The 14,333-nt window shown below is 49.4% G+C and overlaps 5 protein-coding genes across 5 annotated transcripts; 1 reads left to right on the plus strand and 4 right to left on the minus strand.

Annotated features, from left to right (window-relative positions):
- Positions 1–268: 268 nt before the first annotated feature.
- N7519_007079 (uncharacterized protein) lies at positions 269–1,465 on the minus strand (the record flags this gene model as incomplete). The annotated part of the gene is made up of 3 exons (XM_057293855.1): positions 269–314; positions 362–938; positions 1,450–1,465. 3 exons carry the CDS (start codon positions 1,463–1,465, stop codon positions 269–271), a joined length of 639 nt encoding a protein of 212 aa, XP_057148666.1.
- A 1,112-nt stretch (positions 1,466–2,577) lies between these two features.
- On the minus strand, positions 2,578–3,431 carry N7519_007080 (copper acquisition factor BIM1-like domain-containing protein; the record flags this gene model as incomplete). Its single annotated transcript, XM_057293856.1, has 3 exons — positions 2,578–2,787; positions 2,844–3,157; positions 3,215–3,431. 3 exons carry the CDS (start codon positions 3,429–3,431, stop codon positions 2,578–2,580), a joined length of 741 nt encoding a protein of 246 aa, XP_057148667.1.
- A 742-nt stretch (positions 3,432–4,173) lies between these two features.
- Positions 4,174–5,184, plus strand: N7519_007081 (SRR1 family protein; the record flags this gene model as incomplete). The annotated part of the gene is made up of 2 exons (XM_057293857.1): positions 4,174–4,693; positions 4,829–5,184. The coding sequence occupies 2 exons, from the start codon at positions 4,174–4,176 to the stop codon at positions 5,182–5,184; spliced, it is 876 nt and encodes a 291-aa protein (XP_057148668.1).
- Positions 5,185–6,643: 1,459 nt separating this feature from the next.
- Positions 6,644–8,551, minus strand: bgt3 (uncharacterized protein; the record flags this gene model as incomplete). Its single annotated transcript, XM_057293858.1, has 3 exons — positions 6,644–6,788; positions 6,845–8,089; positions 8,133–8,551. 3 exons carry the CDS (start codon positions 8,549–8,551, stop codon positions 6,644–6,646), a joined length of 1,809 nt encoding a protein of 602 aa, XP_057148669.1.
- Positions 8,552–9,354: 803 nt separating this feature from the next.
- On the minus strand, positions 9,355–13,367 carry N7519_007083 (uncharacterized protein; the record flags this gene model as incomplete). Its single annotated transcript, XM_057293859.1, has 6 exons — positions 9,355–9,530; positions 9,751–10,377; positions 10,839–11,556; positions 11,603–11,925; positions 12,069–12,342; positions 13,299–13,367. 6 exons carry the CDS (start codon positions 13,365–13,367, stop codon positions 9,355–9,357), a joined length of 2,187 nt encoding a protein of 728 aa, XP_057148670.1.
- Positions 13,368–14,333: the final 966 nt, after the last annotated feature.

Consider the following 14,333-nt stretch of genomic DNA (forward strand, 5'->3'; position numbering starts at 1 on the left):
CCATCGTTCTAGATAGCTTCATCCATTGCCTAATTTAGCTTTCTTCTTCTTGCTTAGTTTCCCTGTGGTCCCATTCCTGGTAGCACTTCTACGGCTATTGAGTACGCTTCAAGCTATAACACCGAGAAGAAAATGTACCTGAAAATAAAGGAATCCAAAAAGACATTGTAATAGTGAATTCTGAGAAGGAAGAATAATGTTCATTCTGCCAAGGAAAGGCCAGAGAAAGGATAGTTATTATCATCGGTAGTCCGTGACGTATTTGAAATTAGAACCATTGAGCTTCGAGACACACTAGGTCCTTGTAAAGCAGCCTATAGGTTGTTAGTATGAGTGCCGAGTGCAAACCTGAATCAGATACAAGCCCATTTGCAGGTCATATCCAGCTCTAGTCCAAGACTCCTCAGCGCCGTACTTTTGGACAAATGCTTCAACAAATTCTTTGCTCGCGTTAGGAACCTCAGGCCCCTTTGGAAGTTCGGCAGAGTTGCCAGCGCAGTAACTAAGAAGGAAGATGATATCTTGAGCATCGGTTCTCCTCTTAGCTTCACTGGCCCGACTGACGATCGACCCGCATTTTGCATTGAGAAGTAATGCCGGCTTCAGAACCTTCAAGTTTCCGATTGCGATCACTTCGGTGGTTTCGTCGAATGTTTCCCGGAACAAAGCAGGAGGCGCGAGGATCTCGATCTCCACAGCCTCCGCAGCCCTGTAATAGGTGTGAGATGTTCTTGGTTCAACCTCAAAGTCGGGGGAGTTGCGTAGCAGCTTTCTCGTATCAGGAGTGTGGCCCCGAAGGACAACAATGTCGATGTCTTGGGTTGCTCGCTGGGAGCCTAACGCCACACAAGCACCGCCTCCGACAAGGGCGTACTTTTCACCACCGAGTGCATTTCCGAGCGCTGTGAAAGCTGCACGGAGTGCTTCCGGGGATGTGGCTTGGAAGCCATCATCAATAAAGTAATGGTAGACGAGTTCAGACGCGAATGTTTAGGTGATGATGGTTGCAAACATTGGAGGACTCGAGAGAGGGAAGGAAAAAACTACAATCTAGCGAAGACCGCTTATAGGCTGCACTAGCAAACAAGCGCTTAGCCTGCTAGCAAAATAGGCATCCATAGAATATGGTACTATCTCAATAGTAGGTGATGATGGGGTCTGCCAACCTCAGACGCCTATGCTAGGCAGTAGCTTATATATAAATGGCTTCAAGGATATTTTAGCAAGAGACATCAAAAGGACATCTGCAGGGAATCTGGAAAGACATCTGAAAAGACATCTAAATAATCACCACAAGTATAACACTGAGAATAAATTAGATGTTACTCCCCATTCTTTAGCTACTACGTACCTAAATACGACCATAATTAGTTCACGAAATACGTATCTGGAGGGATAATAATTACTTACAGAAATGCCACTAGTAATGGGACTAATAGTACAGTGTACCTACATAGGTTGACATGTTGGGGCTATCTGACTATGATGTACAACGTACTCAAGTCCGATAATAGAATAGTAGAATACCAAGAAGACGGCAAATCATGAAGCGTACAGACCACATTTCTATACATGATCAGGGACCATCTTTGGCTTTAGGGGGTCTCTTACCGTACGAACTCGGAATGAGTATAAGCAGCAACTCACCTGTCTCACCTATAGTCGTCTAACTATAAGGTAGCGCTCACTACTTCCCACCGGGACCTAGTAGCCGCATATAAGCCGAATTCTACGCGACTAATTGTCAATGTTCCCAGCACTCTTATCATTAAAACAGCGACTTAGTACCAGTGTGGGTAAGAGAGGGCTAATGCACTACGCACATCTTCCGTGAGACGAAGGGTGGAAGATACAATGCCAATACCAAGGCGGGTGAGCGAGATACCATCAAGTGTGAATCAGTAGCTACAGGTAGAAATAGCCTTCCGCTCGGGGGTAATTGCACATAAATTGCAGATAATTAGATGTACTCGATGGGACAGTCAGTTCCTATTTGTTTACACAGTTCAATAGATCTCTCTTTGTTATTGTAGTGTCAACGTCGACCGTTTGTGCTATTTGCGATGAATTCGGACGATGCAAAACAGCTAGTAAATACCCACTTAGGTGGCCGCTTGGCCTAATGGTTAGGGCACCCGACTCCTAATCGGGAGATTGTGAGTTCGAATCTCACAGTGGTCGCTCTTTTTCTTTTTTGCCAATCTTCTGATTGGCTACCGGTTACCGTTAATGCTGAATCCTGAGAGGGCATTGAAGTTATAGAATATTAAGAAAGACGTCAATATCGTCAGGAAGGGAGGGTAGAACAAGTACATATTGAGGTTGGGATCTACTTCAAAGGATCGTCAAGAAATTGGGCAGGTATATTCGTTGAACTATAGAAATAAATCCCAAACACCAGTCAACGCCAGAATGACCCAAAAGGTCAATTATATAGTCCATTTCAGAAAGACATAGACATGCAGTATCATCAGGACTGATTTTGAAGCGTCATAGACTAATAAAAACCAGGGGTATGGCGCAAAGGAAAGACAAAAGCAAGGCGCGCGGAAATGCAATCAAGACAACCCAAAAGATCTACATGTACACGCCAAAGGCGACAGCCAACAACAGCGACACGACAGCCGCAGCCGATAATTTCGGAGGCTGTAGCATCGCCGCGCCCGAACCAATGGAGGCGGTGGTGTACATGTACTCGAAGCTGATATCCGAGGAATTGAAGCAATTGTCGCGAGTCACCGTCTCCACGGACGGGTCGCCATCTTCTGCGAACTCAATGTCCACACACTAGAGACAAGTTAGTACATTGATTGCCGGGTCGGAAATAAGGGGGCTGGACATACATTGTATAGCGCAGCGCCGTGCTTGGCGGTCTCGACCAGCTGAATCGTGGCGTAGTCACCTGGACTGACGGAGATATTGGCCGGTAGGGGCACCTGGGGCAGACACACGGTACCAGGGTAAGGGTTGTTGGTCGGGCCGACGATCTGGAAGGGTGGGACGACCGGGTGGCTCATGTTAAGAGGAACCTCGCCGAGGCCGAGATTGACGTAGATCAGAGCAGTGGAGTGGCCTGGGAACCAGCCCGGCTGGAAGGCGACAGCACCACCGCTGATGGGCCACTTGGTTCGGTTGGTCGACCTGGGCATACCACCACCTTGAAAATTCGAGTCAGTCATTGATAACTAGCGACAAGTAGATAGTTTTGGCTTACAGGGATAAATCCATTCCATGCCGTATGGGAAGATGTATGAGCCATTTTTCACATCGTAGGAAACACCAAGTCCATTAGACTGCTGAACAGTGCCGTTGAGGTGGAGGTTGTTTCCTCGATAGCCAGGGTAAGTAATAACGGTGTGAGCTTGCGCCAGGCCCAAGCATAGCAGGAGTAGGACAGAAGCCCATCGCGATATGGATTGTGTGAAGCTCATGGTGAGATACAACAGCGACGGTGACAAGTTGCAAGAGTTGAACAGGAATCCTGTCGCTGAGCAAGACTCAGACTGAAATTCTCCGATCGCAGGATAAACGAAGCAGAAAGGAGATGGAGGGCAACAGTAATGGGAAAATGGACACCAAAATCATAGAAACTCCAAGACCAAGACCAAGCCATGATTTTCGAGGGCTAAATGGGCTTTTTGAGGGGTACTGGCCTTCACCAGGGCGGACGAGTCAGAACCCTGGAAGGCAGATGTGACCGAGACTGCATGATGAGACAGCTGTGACTGGCTCCGAGTCGTGATGAAGAGCAGGGGTGGCCTGGGATCATCACAGCCCGCTGCAAGTGCCATCACCTAAAGGGTGATACTGCATGATGATTTGCTGAGCGACCAGCGGTGGAAGCGCCGAGGGGGTACGCTAACGTTCGGGGGAACAACTTGAGCGCTTACAGAGTGTCCGAGTGTGCTCAGAGGGTAAGTTCTAAATTGTTGGACTTTGTTTCCTGCAAAGCATTTCACCCTTTTCACCCGAATATGTATCTCTATCTCACCCTAACCTTGCCTTGGAATATCCATGGATGTCCAGCCAGTCTCCTTAGTAAGCCCATTGGAGTCCCGCCAAGCATTTCCCCCGCATCTCCAAAAAAAAAAAGCTTCAATAAGTCCAATCCATATACATTATCCCAATACATCAATAATCCACTATATTTATATAATTATACATATATAAAATATGCCCCACACATCCCGTACCTCCCGTCCAAAACGACAAACCCAGAAAAGAACCCAAGTGACCGACGACGATGGCTGGACCCATGTCGCGAGCGGCGGCAACGTGCGGCGCGTAATGCGCACACGCCCGCGAGGCACAACTGCAATCAAGGAATCGGAGTCCGGGATATTCTCTGACCAGCCCGAAGAACCCACTCTGACCCCCGCAGAGGCACCGGGTCGACTCACGCTGTCTGAACTGCAGGCACAGTTCCAAACTCATCGTGAGAGGTGGGAGGGTTCGGAGAGCTGGACTAGGTTGACTGGCGTTTTGGATGAACGGTTGAAGAGGGCACAGGAACAAGCTTCTTCTTCTGGTGCTGATCCTACTACTTCCGCCTTGGCCCGCTGCCCCGTTGACGCCATTGTCTGCATTGGGCTTGGGAGCCCGAGTGGGTTCTTGCGCGATGGATGGGTTGATCGGCGCTCTGTGTCGCTTTATCAGCTTGCTGCGCTGGCGAGTATTAAGGATCAAGTTGCTTGTTCGTTTCCCATCTTCTTGGATTTGGATTTCTTGCTTTGGTTTCGTTTTTTGCATACATTTTCTTTAGATATATCTAGGGTCCACTTCCCATCGTCCTCTTATACCCCACGCTAACCGTACACCCGGATTACAGGTACAACTTCGTCCAATGTCAAAGTCTACGCTCAAGACCCTGTCTTCAACACACTAGATGAATCCCTTCTCGCAGCCCTGAATATAACAGTCATAAAACACCCAGAGGCCTTCTCTCACATCACCGCGAACACAATGCTCTTCTGTCCCGGCGCAGAACGCAAACACCTCGAATTACTGCTGCCATCGAAGCCGTGGCTGTTGTTCGGTGGTCCGCTTGAGCATGCAGACTCTGGTGGTGTACTGCAAGGTTATGTGGATGGGGCTGGGTCTTATTCTTTGCCGGTGTTTGAAGCGCTCGAGCATGCTTTTTGGAACATGAGACTCTATTGGGTTGAGGAGGTGAGCAGGGAGTGATATCTATATAGATCTTTTTGGCATTTTGGTTTATTAGAGATGCATGGGGTTATAGACTATAGGTATGCATGGGATGGCGTTAGTTCTGTTAGTTCTTCAGATCGAGTCGAATACCATGATATTTTCTGTATACGCCCGATGTTCCTTCCAAGGTCGAAGTACACGTTCCTTCCCAGTGTTGCAGCTTCCCTGTTTGTCAAAACTCGTCCCCCCAGTTCCTTCCTGTCCTTCACTGGAAAAATATAAATACCCCCCCTCCCCCCCAATTTCTCTTTCTTCTTTCCCTTCCTTCCTCACACCACTCCAGGTCCACATTGCACACCATGGTCCCTGTCGAGTCTTCAATTCTTTGACCTCAGCTCCAGATTCATATTCAACATATGTCTCCTGTTGTCCAGTGAAGGAAGAGATACCCTGAGGACACTGATGGGTCTTTGCCGACTCAGTTAAGTCTGAAACTAGCCCTGGGCCCCGGCCCTGGTCTAATGGCACGAAGCATGTGAGGCGGACGTCTTAGAGAACCACTCGAGGAATCCAGAGGGACTTCTCTTGAGACCCGCAGGACCCCTCAGGGAACCCTTCTGGACTTCCTTTGAGACCCTTAGGGGGCGCTCTTCAACCTCACCGCTGCGGATACAGAGTGTACTCTCCTGGGTTCTCCATTGAACATCACGAGACCTGAACAAACGGAAGGGGCTCTGTTGTCATCTCCTTCGACTCAATTTTTGGAACCTTTCCACAGAGATAGCTCTCTGTTTGTTTTTTCAAGGTTCCATTCTATTCGTGGTTCCACTGGCATTGTTGTCTTGTTCCTATTTTTGTACAATAACATCGGAGGGCTTGCTTGAGGGTAAAATAATGATGATCAGTGAATGAACCGATGGCATACGTATAATATATTAGTTCCCTTAGGTATTCCTAGGCAATTCAAACTTGATGCATTGACTCATTATGTACATAAAGGCTGAGGATAGCTGTATATAGGATAGCTACGGAAAGCAAAACACAAACGCAAATGATCCCAGTGAATATCCCATGAAGACAAATTTCCGCGAAAGCAGGCATTGAAGACCTCCTCATCAACGGAACGGAAAATAAGAGGAAGAAGCAGGCCCAAGGAAGATATGCAAGGTAAAATCATGCATGGCTCGAAGACAGGCAACAATGTAAGGACTGCACGAAGGAAAATAGGACAGGAACGATGATGAACCACCAGACAGAGAACCCCCGAGATTGTGAAATCGAAATGGAAGGGTGTAAATCCGGGAAAAGGTATGAGGATGAGAGGTGAGGACTTCGGGGGTTCCTTTGTGATGAATTGATGGTATTGAATGGTATCGAAACACGAACGCCAGTGCAGAAGAGAAAGCAACAAGACTAAGAACACGATACCTATGCAGATAAAAGAAAATTTCATGATCATGATTCCATAAGAGAGCCACGGCTGGATCTGATAGCATTAGGAGGCCGTCTTGCCGCCACAGTCTGGGATCTTGAGGCCCTTCTTCAGCTTGCGTGCCGAGTCCATCAGACCCCATTTATCCTCCCATTCCTTGCCAGGCGTGTTGAACTGGATTTTCCATGGTTCATCGAAGGCCTCGAACCTGTAGAGTGTTAGTGATCTGAGTAAACCGGTTAATGAACAGTAGACAAAACATACCAGAAATAATCAGTTCCATTCTCGAGCGCCGGACAGATCCAGTCAGCCATGAAAGTGTTCATGTTGTCGACACTGGCGACGGAACCAGGCGTGTTCTCGTCACAGACCTTGCTGTCACCGCAGTCCTTGCCGCCGCCACTGGGCCATCCGACCTCTGAGATGATCTGCTTCTTGTTCGTGCCCTTGGTCAAAGGGACGTCGTGGTTCTGCCAGAAATCCCATGTCCACCCGACAGCAATATCGACGCTGACACCGGCGAAGAAGGGGTGGACGTTGGACATGACAACATCCACTTCATCTACTAACTGCGCATTCCAGTTATCACCAAGGTCGGAGGTCGCAATCGATAGATCTAGGTTGCGCTTCTTGACCTCTTTCGTGACGTCTTTGATGTACGAGATCAAGGTCGTCTGAGCAGATTGCTTGCTAGCGCCGGCGCGGTAGAGGGCTTCGTTGCCGACAATGATACCCTTATAGATGGATGTGTCCTTGGTGTCATCGAGGATCTTGTAGAGCTGCTTGATCTGCCGCTCGGTAGAGGTGGTGTTGGAGTCAATCCACACGCCGAGCCAAAGTTTGATATCCTTCAGCTCGAGACGATCGATGGCATGGAGAACCATTTCAGTCTGATTGCAGTCCGTACCGTAAAGACGGACCGTGTTGGTCAACTGCGACAGCACAGCCATATCACGGGTGACATTGTTCTGCGATGGAGGCCACTTCAAACAGTCCGGGTACTGCACGCCCCACGGCGTGTAGTCCATTCCAGGGAAGACCTTGTGCAGATCCTTGTTACCCATCAAGGCCTTGATCTCCGAGGAATCCTTGTCGAGGTCGCCATTAGTCTCCGCATCACCGGAAGCAGTTTCAGCATTAGAAATCTTCGACTTGTTCTGGTGATGTCTGTTCCCAATCGTACCACCCACCGCACCACCGATGATGGCACCCAGAATCACGAACCCAAGAACAAGACCGACAATCCAGCCCATCTTCTTGCGCCCGTCCACTCCATTACTTGCCGATCTCCCCGACGATCCCTCGCCACTCTCCAAACCACCGGGAACGGAGTTGTACGCAACATCAGCATTCTTCTCGCGACCAAAGAAGCCCGTCAGAATCCCACCAGCAGCGGCACCACCAGTCGCGCCAGCCGCAGCAGGCGCAGCCCGATTGCGCGGGGGACCAAAGTCCTCATCCCCGTCATCGGCAATGTCCTCGGGGTTAATATTCGACATCTCGCCATTACTGTACGCAGTCGAGTGACGCTGGTAAGGCCCATCAGTGAGACCAGAGTAAGGCGCGGGGTATTGGTATGTGCTGTGTGCGGGATCGCTCAGATGCGACGAGGATTGACTGGGAGTCTGCATGGGGGGGCGAAGCGAGCGGGCCGCCCCTCGCCATGTTCAATGCGTGGGAGTGTTCGGGACGAAATGAGTCGCCGCTGGTGTAGCCTGCGGAGGGCACGTAGGGTGTGTCGGAGCCGGTTGTATTAAAGTCGCGCTCGGCGGGGCCGGTGTATCCGTCGTTTACGCCGTGGGACGCTTCGATTCCGCTTTGACGACTGTGTGTATTGGCGATTCCTAGGGCGATTCCACTGATTCCGCCGCCCGGTGAACTGGGACCGAGATTGTCCATGCCTGGTGTGATGGTGTTGTGTTCACGGGATCCGTGTGAATAGCGATGGACTGGAGGAGGTGGAATGTCCATGCCTATACTATGAAAGGATTTGAGGTGTCCGTAGACCGGACTTTGAATAATAAGAACTTTGGAGGTTGGAAGGGTTGGACCCGCGAACGGGGAAAAATGCAGGGAAGGTGCCAAGGCAGAGATTTAGATTGAATGCAGGAATCGACGGAATTCGTTCTGAGACAAAAGGGAAACTCGAATCGTTTTAGAAAAGACAGTCGATCAAAGAGTCAAGAGTCAAAGAGCCGAGTAGAACTTAGGATAAATAAGGCGTGGCCGGGACAACGGGAGATGGGTAAATCGCTCAGCTAAATCACCACCATCCATACCTGTGGTAGTATCTTATATTTTATCAATTCTATTCTATTATTGTGTACCTTCAAGTACAATAATATACAATCTCAACATTCCAGGCTCTTTTCCAGGGTCCCATGTGGACCGCAGTGGATTTGTGTCCCTTGCGTTACTATTTTTATCTCGTCAATGTCAAATGTCAACATGGCGAACTGTCAATTTCAGTCAATTTCAGTCAATTTCATCAACTCCAATTCCTCTATATAAACACATTCATATATCTCATTCAACGTTAAATAAAAGTCGTGGTATCATCTGAGGCCTATCCTCGATCATATCAATCGTATCCCCCCTTTTGTCTGTTTTTGGAATTTTCGTGTTTTTCTTCCGCAAACCGTCAACGCCATGGCATACCTCGACCGAAAACGATATCTCCCAAAAAGGAAAAAAAAAAACCAAAAAAAAAAAAACAGCAGCAACAGAGCTGAACTAAGAAAAGTAAATATCAAAACAAAAAGAAAATTAACCTTTCAACCTTCGACCTCCTCCGCACTCCGCCGCGCAGCACTCTCACCAGAATCCAGCCGACGCCCGCGCTCCAGGAACCGTCGCTTACCACGACGAGTATCGAAATGATCCGGGATATCTCCCGCCTCTTGGCCGGCAGCGAGCATACTGCTTCGCATTTTATCGCGGTAAGCATCCACTATTCGCAAACGGTTAGCGGAGGTCTCTGATATGTCTCAGCCGCAGTCAGATCGTTCCATGGGCACGTGTCGAACGTGATGTGTTCGGGTGAGACAAAAGGAAGTCAAAAAAGGGTAATACACGAAAACAAGACAAAAAGAAAAAAAAAAAGCCCTTACACGATCGCTGCAAAAATAACATCCGTCCCGCAAACACACGACTCTGACTCCAGCTCATACGGTAGCCGAGATCATTAAGCATCAACTCCTTACGGTGTTTTCTGCGCGAGATCTTCGGCACCGCGATTTCAGTCTCGCCGTCAAGCGACGGCGCAGGCACTGTCGTGCGGCCGATTGTCGACGCTTCGGGATCGTCAGCTTGCTCGGCGTCATCGCGGAAGAACCGCTTGGCCGGGACGACGCGGTTCTCGTCGCGCATCTGGATGGGGAAGTAGGTGCGTGGGTAGACGGCGTTGGACTCGCGGTAGGAGTCCGGGATCTCGTCCATATTGACCTTGTCGAGGACGACCTTGACGCGGACGCGGCAGCCGCGCTGTGGGTCGTCGACTAGGATGAATTTGCGACGTTTGCCGTCTGGGAGATGGCTGAAGAGGTCGTCGTTCGTTGGACCTTTCTCGCCGATGTCGTGGTCGGTTGAGTCCATGCGCGCGGAAGTTGCGATTGTGTGACGGCTTAGTGAGGTGAGGCTGTTGTCGCGGAGGAGCGGGGGCATGGAAGGGCCGCTGGCGCTGCCACCTGGGGTTAGGGTTGTGGGGGCGTCACGGAAGATGTGGGCGGGACGTAGGTCGGGGATCGAGGGCTGTGGAAGGCGTGTGTCCATGCTTCGATGGCCCGGGTAGTCTGTGCCTATGGGGAAGGGGACAATAATTAGCCTACGCTGTACAATTGCATGTTTGACATGTCGGGGAAAGGTTGAGTTCCAAGGAAAGAAGAGCCAAAGCACAAGAAGCGCAGTGTGAAATGATAAAAAGGCGACAATGCAGTGAAGTTGAACAGGGTATGAAATAAAACAGATAAGAAGAACACAGACGGCGGATCAGGTAGGGATACAAGAGAGAGAAGAGTAGAAGAGTACACGTCTCATACAACCGTTGACACATCTTCATACACATACAAACACACACAAATCAGACCAGACAAGACATGGAACTCCCACATATACACACACACACGAGACATAGATCCGATCCAACAAAATTTAAAGCCCCAAGAAGAAAATACATGAGTGATCCCGCCGTTCTTTGAAAGTAAAAGGAAAAGGAAAGAAAAACATCGAACAAGGCACAATCACATGTGGTGAAACATACCGCTAACTTCCTCATTAGGGCTACCATCAGGTTGGTGGTGATGATGCATCTGCGGCGGGCCCATAGACATGGGACCCAAATTCGGGCGGGGAACAGGAGCTGGCATAGCACTCATGCCCGGACCAGGAGGACCAGGCGGAGCAGGTGGGCCAACAGGGCTTTGCTGCGCCATATGAGCAGACTGAGCAGGGACCGACTGTCTTCGGTTAATCTTAGCCATACGGCGGACACGTCTGCTGCGCAATCTCGGGTCCTGATTGCTGTTACGCCAGCTGTCGACAGCACGCTGGATCAATCCACGCTTGCCCCTCAGAGCAGGATTCAGTTCAGCCAGTGCCCAGCCGACGGCATTGCATTCTGTTTCGTAGACCAGTCGGTTCCCGCGATACTGGTCCTTACTGCAACAGGCGCGCGGGTACACGCAGTTCTCAGTCTTGAATTCTTGCGTGAGCGTGTCCACGATGACGGATTCCACGTCACACCGGATGGTGTATTCCATTTTCACCCGGTCTCGGGAATATTCGAAGGCGATCCACTGCACGCCGTTGCTGTCTTGTCGCACGACTAGCGGGGTCGTGGCTGGGATGGGGCCTGGTGCCGCGCTGGAGGTGGTGCCGCCTAGTGGTGGGCTGGCGTGGGGATTGCTGGCAGACATTGAGTGGGTGTTGGTTGCCGTGAGAGGAGGGTTCAGCATTGTTTGCTGTGGAGTGGTGGGGTTCTGGGAGGAATCGAGTTTCATGATGGGGCTGCTAGACATGCCCGACGTAGGGAGGTGGGGGGGACTGGTGTGGTGGCGCCTGGGATGGGGCTTTCTGAGGGGGCATCATTAATGGCTGTGTCGTAAGAGGATGCTGCTGGGGAGACTGGTGGGCCCCATATGGTGAGGGCTGAACCGGGTTCATGGCCGAGTATGGAGGATAGCCGAACATCTGCGGTGGCATCTGTGGTGACTGCGAGTACATGTTGCGGCCATGTTGTTCATGTGGTTGAGAAGCTACCGAGGCTGGCGAGCTTGATTGCGGGGTGTGGTAAATAGAGGGATAAGGTCTCTGCATTTGAGCGGTAGATGCCATGAGGTCAGGTGGCCCTAATCCTTGAGTATTAGTTAATGTCTTCGATATGCCGAATGAAGTGGATGGCCACGAGCGTCATCAAAGTCAAACACCAGTGCGCCACTTCTCAACTCCGACGATTTCCTGCCAACTACTAAGAAAGAAGAACTAAGCTTACCACTAGAAGGGTAATGCGCCGACACCGGGGTCGATGTATAGGGAGAATGGGTGGTGTAGTAAGGCGACTCCTGAGGTGGCGGTCCGTAGGGATTATGATGGTGTAGGACTCCGTTTCCTAGTTGGTGAGGTGGAGGGGGATATGTGGTAGAAGGAAGAGACAGAGAGGGCTGAACAGGCGAGGCAGGGCCTTGCTTCTGTGGTTGTGCTGTGTTTGATAGAGGTTGTAATGTCTGAGCCTGTTGAGAACCGAGACGCCCAGAGTTGTGTCGAAGCTGTAGCAGAAATACACATCAGTTACTGGGACTCCGATAGCCAGCCCCGAAAGGTTGAAAGATACGATAAGCAAGATTCGAGCCGAAAATGCACAGTGCTACAAGCTGAGAACGTGGACGTAGGAAAGAAAGAAAAGGAACTTGTGAACACAGCTAGAAGTGCCCAGAGTGACATCAGCGTATGACCCCTCTGGTCTAGCGTGGGAATTTGAATCTTGCAGGTATGCAGAAGCTCATCATCATGGAGGGGAGGGGTTGGATTGGGCCACAGAGCCATGGAAATCCTCGAGCAGGGATGGCCTTAGGTGAGTAACGAATGGGCCAGGGTATAGCCGGGATAGTCCGTCCAGGACCAAAGAATAGCATGGATCTGTGTAGCGTTGGTGTGTCCTTGATATGGCGAGTGGGGGGGTTTTCTTTTTTGCCGGAGGGACAAAGCACTCATAAGCCGGATCATGTAGATAGCACTCCTAAGCCGCTACACAGACTGTAGGCATTGGTTCTCGTTGCTCCTCTCAATTGAAACCATTTCCTTTTGGTCGATGTGAGGCTCTAGTCGGAGCAGAGCTCTGGTGGGTCCGGAGGAGATACAAATGGGACAGGGCTCCATAAATCATGGCCAGCAGACGCCAAAACTACCAATGTCGGCATCCTGAATTGGCGGCTGTCTTCTGGTTGAGGTATTGACAACGCTGCTCACCCCGCACAAGATCCAGACTGGCGATAGAGAAGCAAGTCGAGAGAAGAGAAATCCAATGTCGTAACAGACATCCAAGCGTTGGCCGGAAAAAAAAAGCCAACCCCACTGGGCATAGAGAGCTGCCCGAGACATAGAGAAATGACCAAGAAAGATAGGAATGATATTGAAGTAGGAAACATCTCACAAAATCTATAGGGCAGACAGGAACTCGAAAGGAAAAAGACAAGGTACCGCGCAATATGGAAATGATACTCACGGGATCATCAACGGGGTTTTCCTTGTACTTCGCTGGAGGGCCAACGTCGGGCTGTACCATGCCGGTCATGAACGACCTCTTTCACGGCCCAGGACAGAATCTTGCAAGGACTTGGGAAGAGTACAAGATTGAGGAAGAAAGAACTGGGATGGGGTTCCTTTTGGGGGGAGTGGGTAAAATAAAAAAATAAAAAATAAAAAATAAAAGGTAAGGTAAGGTCAGGTAAGGTCAACCACGAGGATCTAAACTGAGGCTAAACAGAAAGCTGCGCGACACACTAAGTGACTGGGGTTCAGGGGGACCGTGTCAATGTGAAGGCAAGTGGAGGGTCCAGGGTCGTTTATCTAGCTGCACTCTCCATTCTTATTTTATTACTTTGGACCTCGAGCCTCTGAGAGCTAGAATAAAATGGTCTTAAAAAAAGAGAGAAAATATCAAATAAGAATTAAAAAGAAAAGAGAGAAAGAAAAAAGAAAAGAAAAGAAAAGAGAAAAAAAGGAAAAGAAAGCAAAAAATAAAATAAAAAGAATAAAAAGCCCAATATGGAAAAGAATTTAAATAAAAAAAGAAGCCTTCCAGGAGCAATAGGTATCAGGATCTAAAGTGTAATGATGCAGGAGATTACCTCGAGTCCGGTAAACATCCGATTAAAATTAAATGTGTCATAGTCCAAGATGAAAGAAAAGAAAACAGATGATGTGCAGACAAAGAGAGTGGGGAAAGGATGTGCTGCATCTTTCCAATCTATACCTTAGGGCAAGGGGATTTACAACGGTTTGGACTTCTCGGATCCGGTGGAGCGATCGTGATACGTTGTTCGTAATTCATTTCATATATGTTGGAAAGTGTAATATAATATAACTCTGGGAGGATTTTCAGGGATTGCGATTGCGCAGTTCACTGTCAATAGCCCCATAGACTCTAAACTAATATAAAAGGAAAAGAGGGAAAATACTCATCTCTACGGAGTACCAATAGCGTAAATACGTAGGAATTTGTCCCTCTATGTACTTTTACATGTTTACATTGTACAGA

This window comes from Penicillium mononematosum, assembly GCF_028829835.1.
Source record: "Penicillium mononematosum strain IBT 11891 chromosome Unknown utg000003l:1.0-8172316.0:1.0-8177699.0, whole genome shotgun sequence".
In the NCBI taxonomy this organism is placed as follows: domain Eukaryota; kingdom Fungi; phylum Ascomycota; class Eurotiomycetes; order Eurotiales; family Aspergillaceae; genus Penicillium; species Penicillium mononematosum.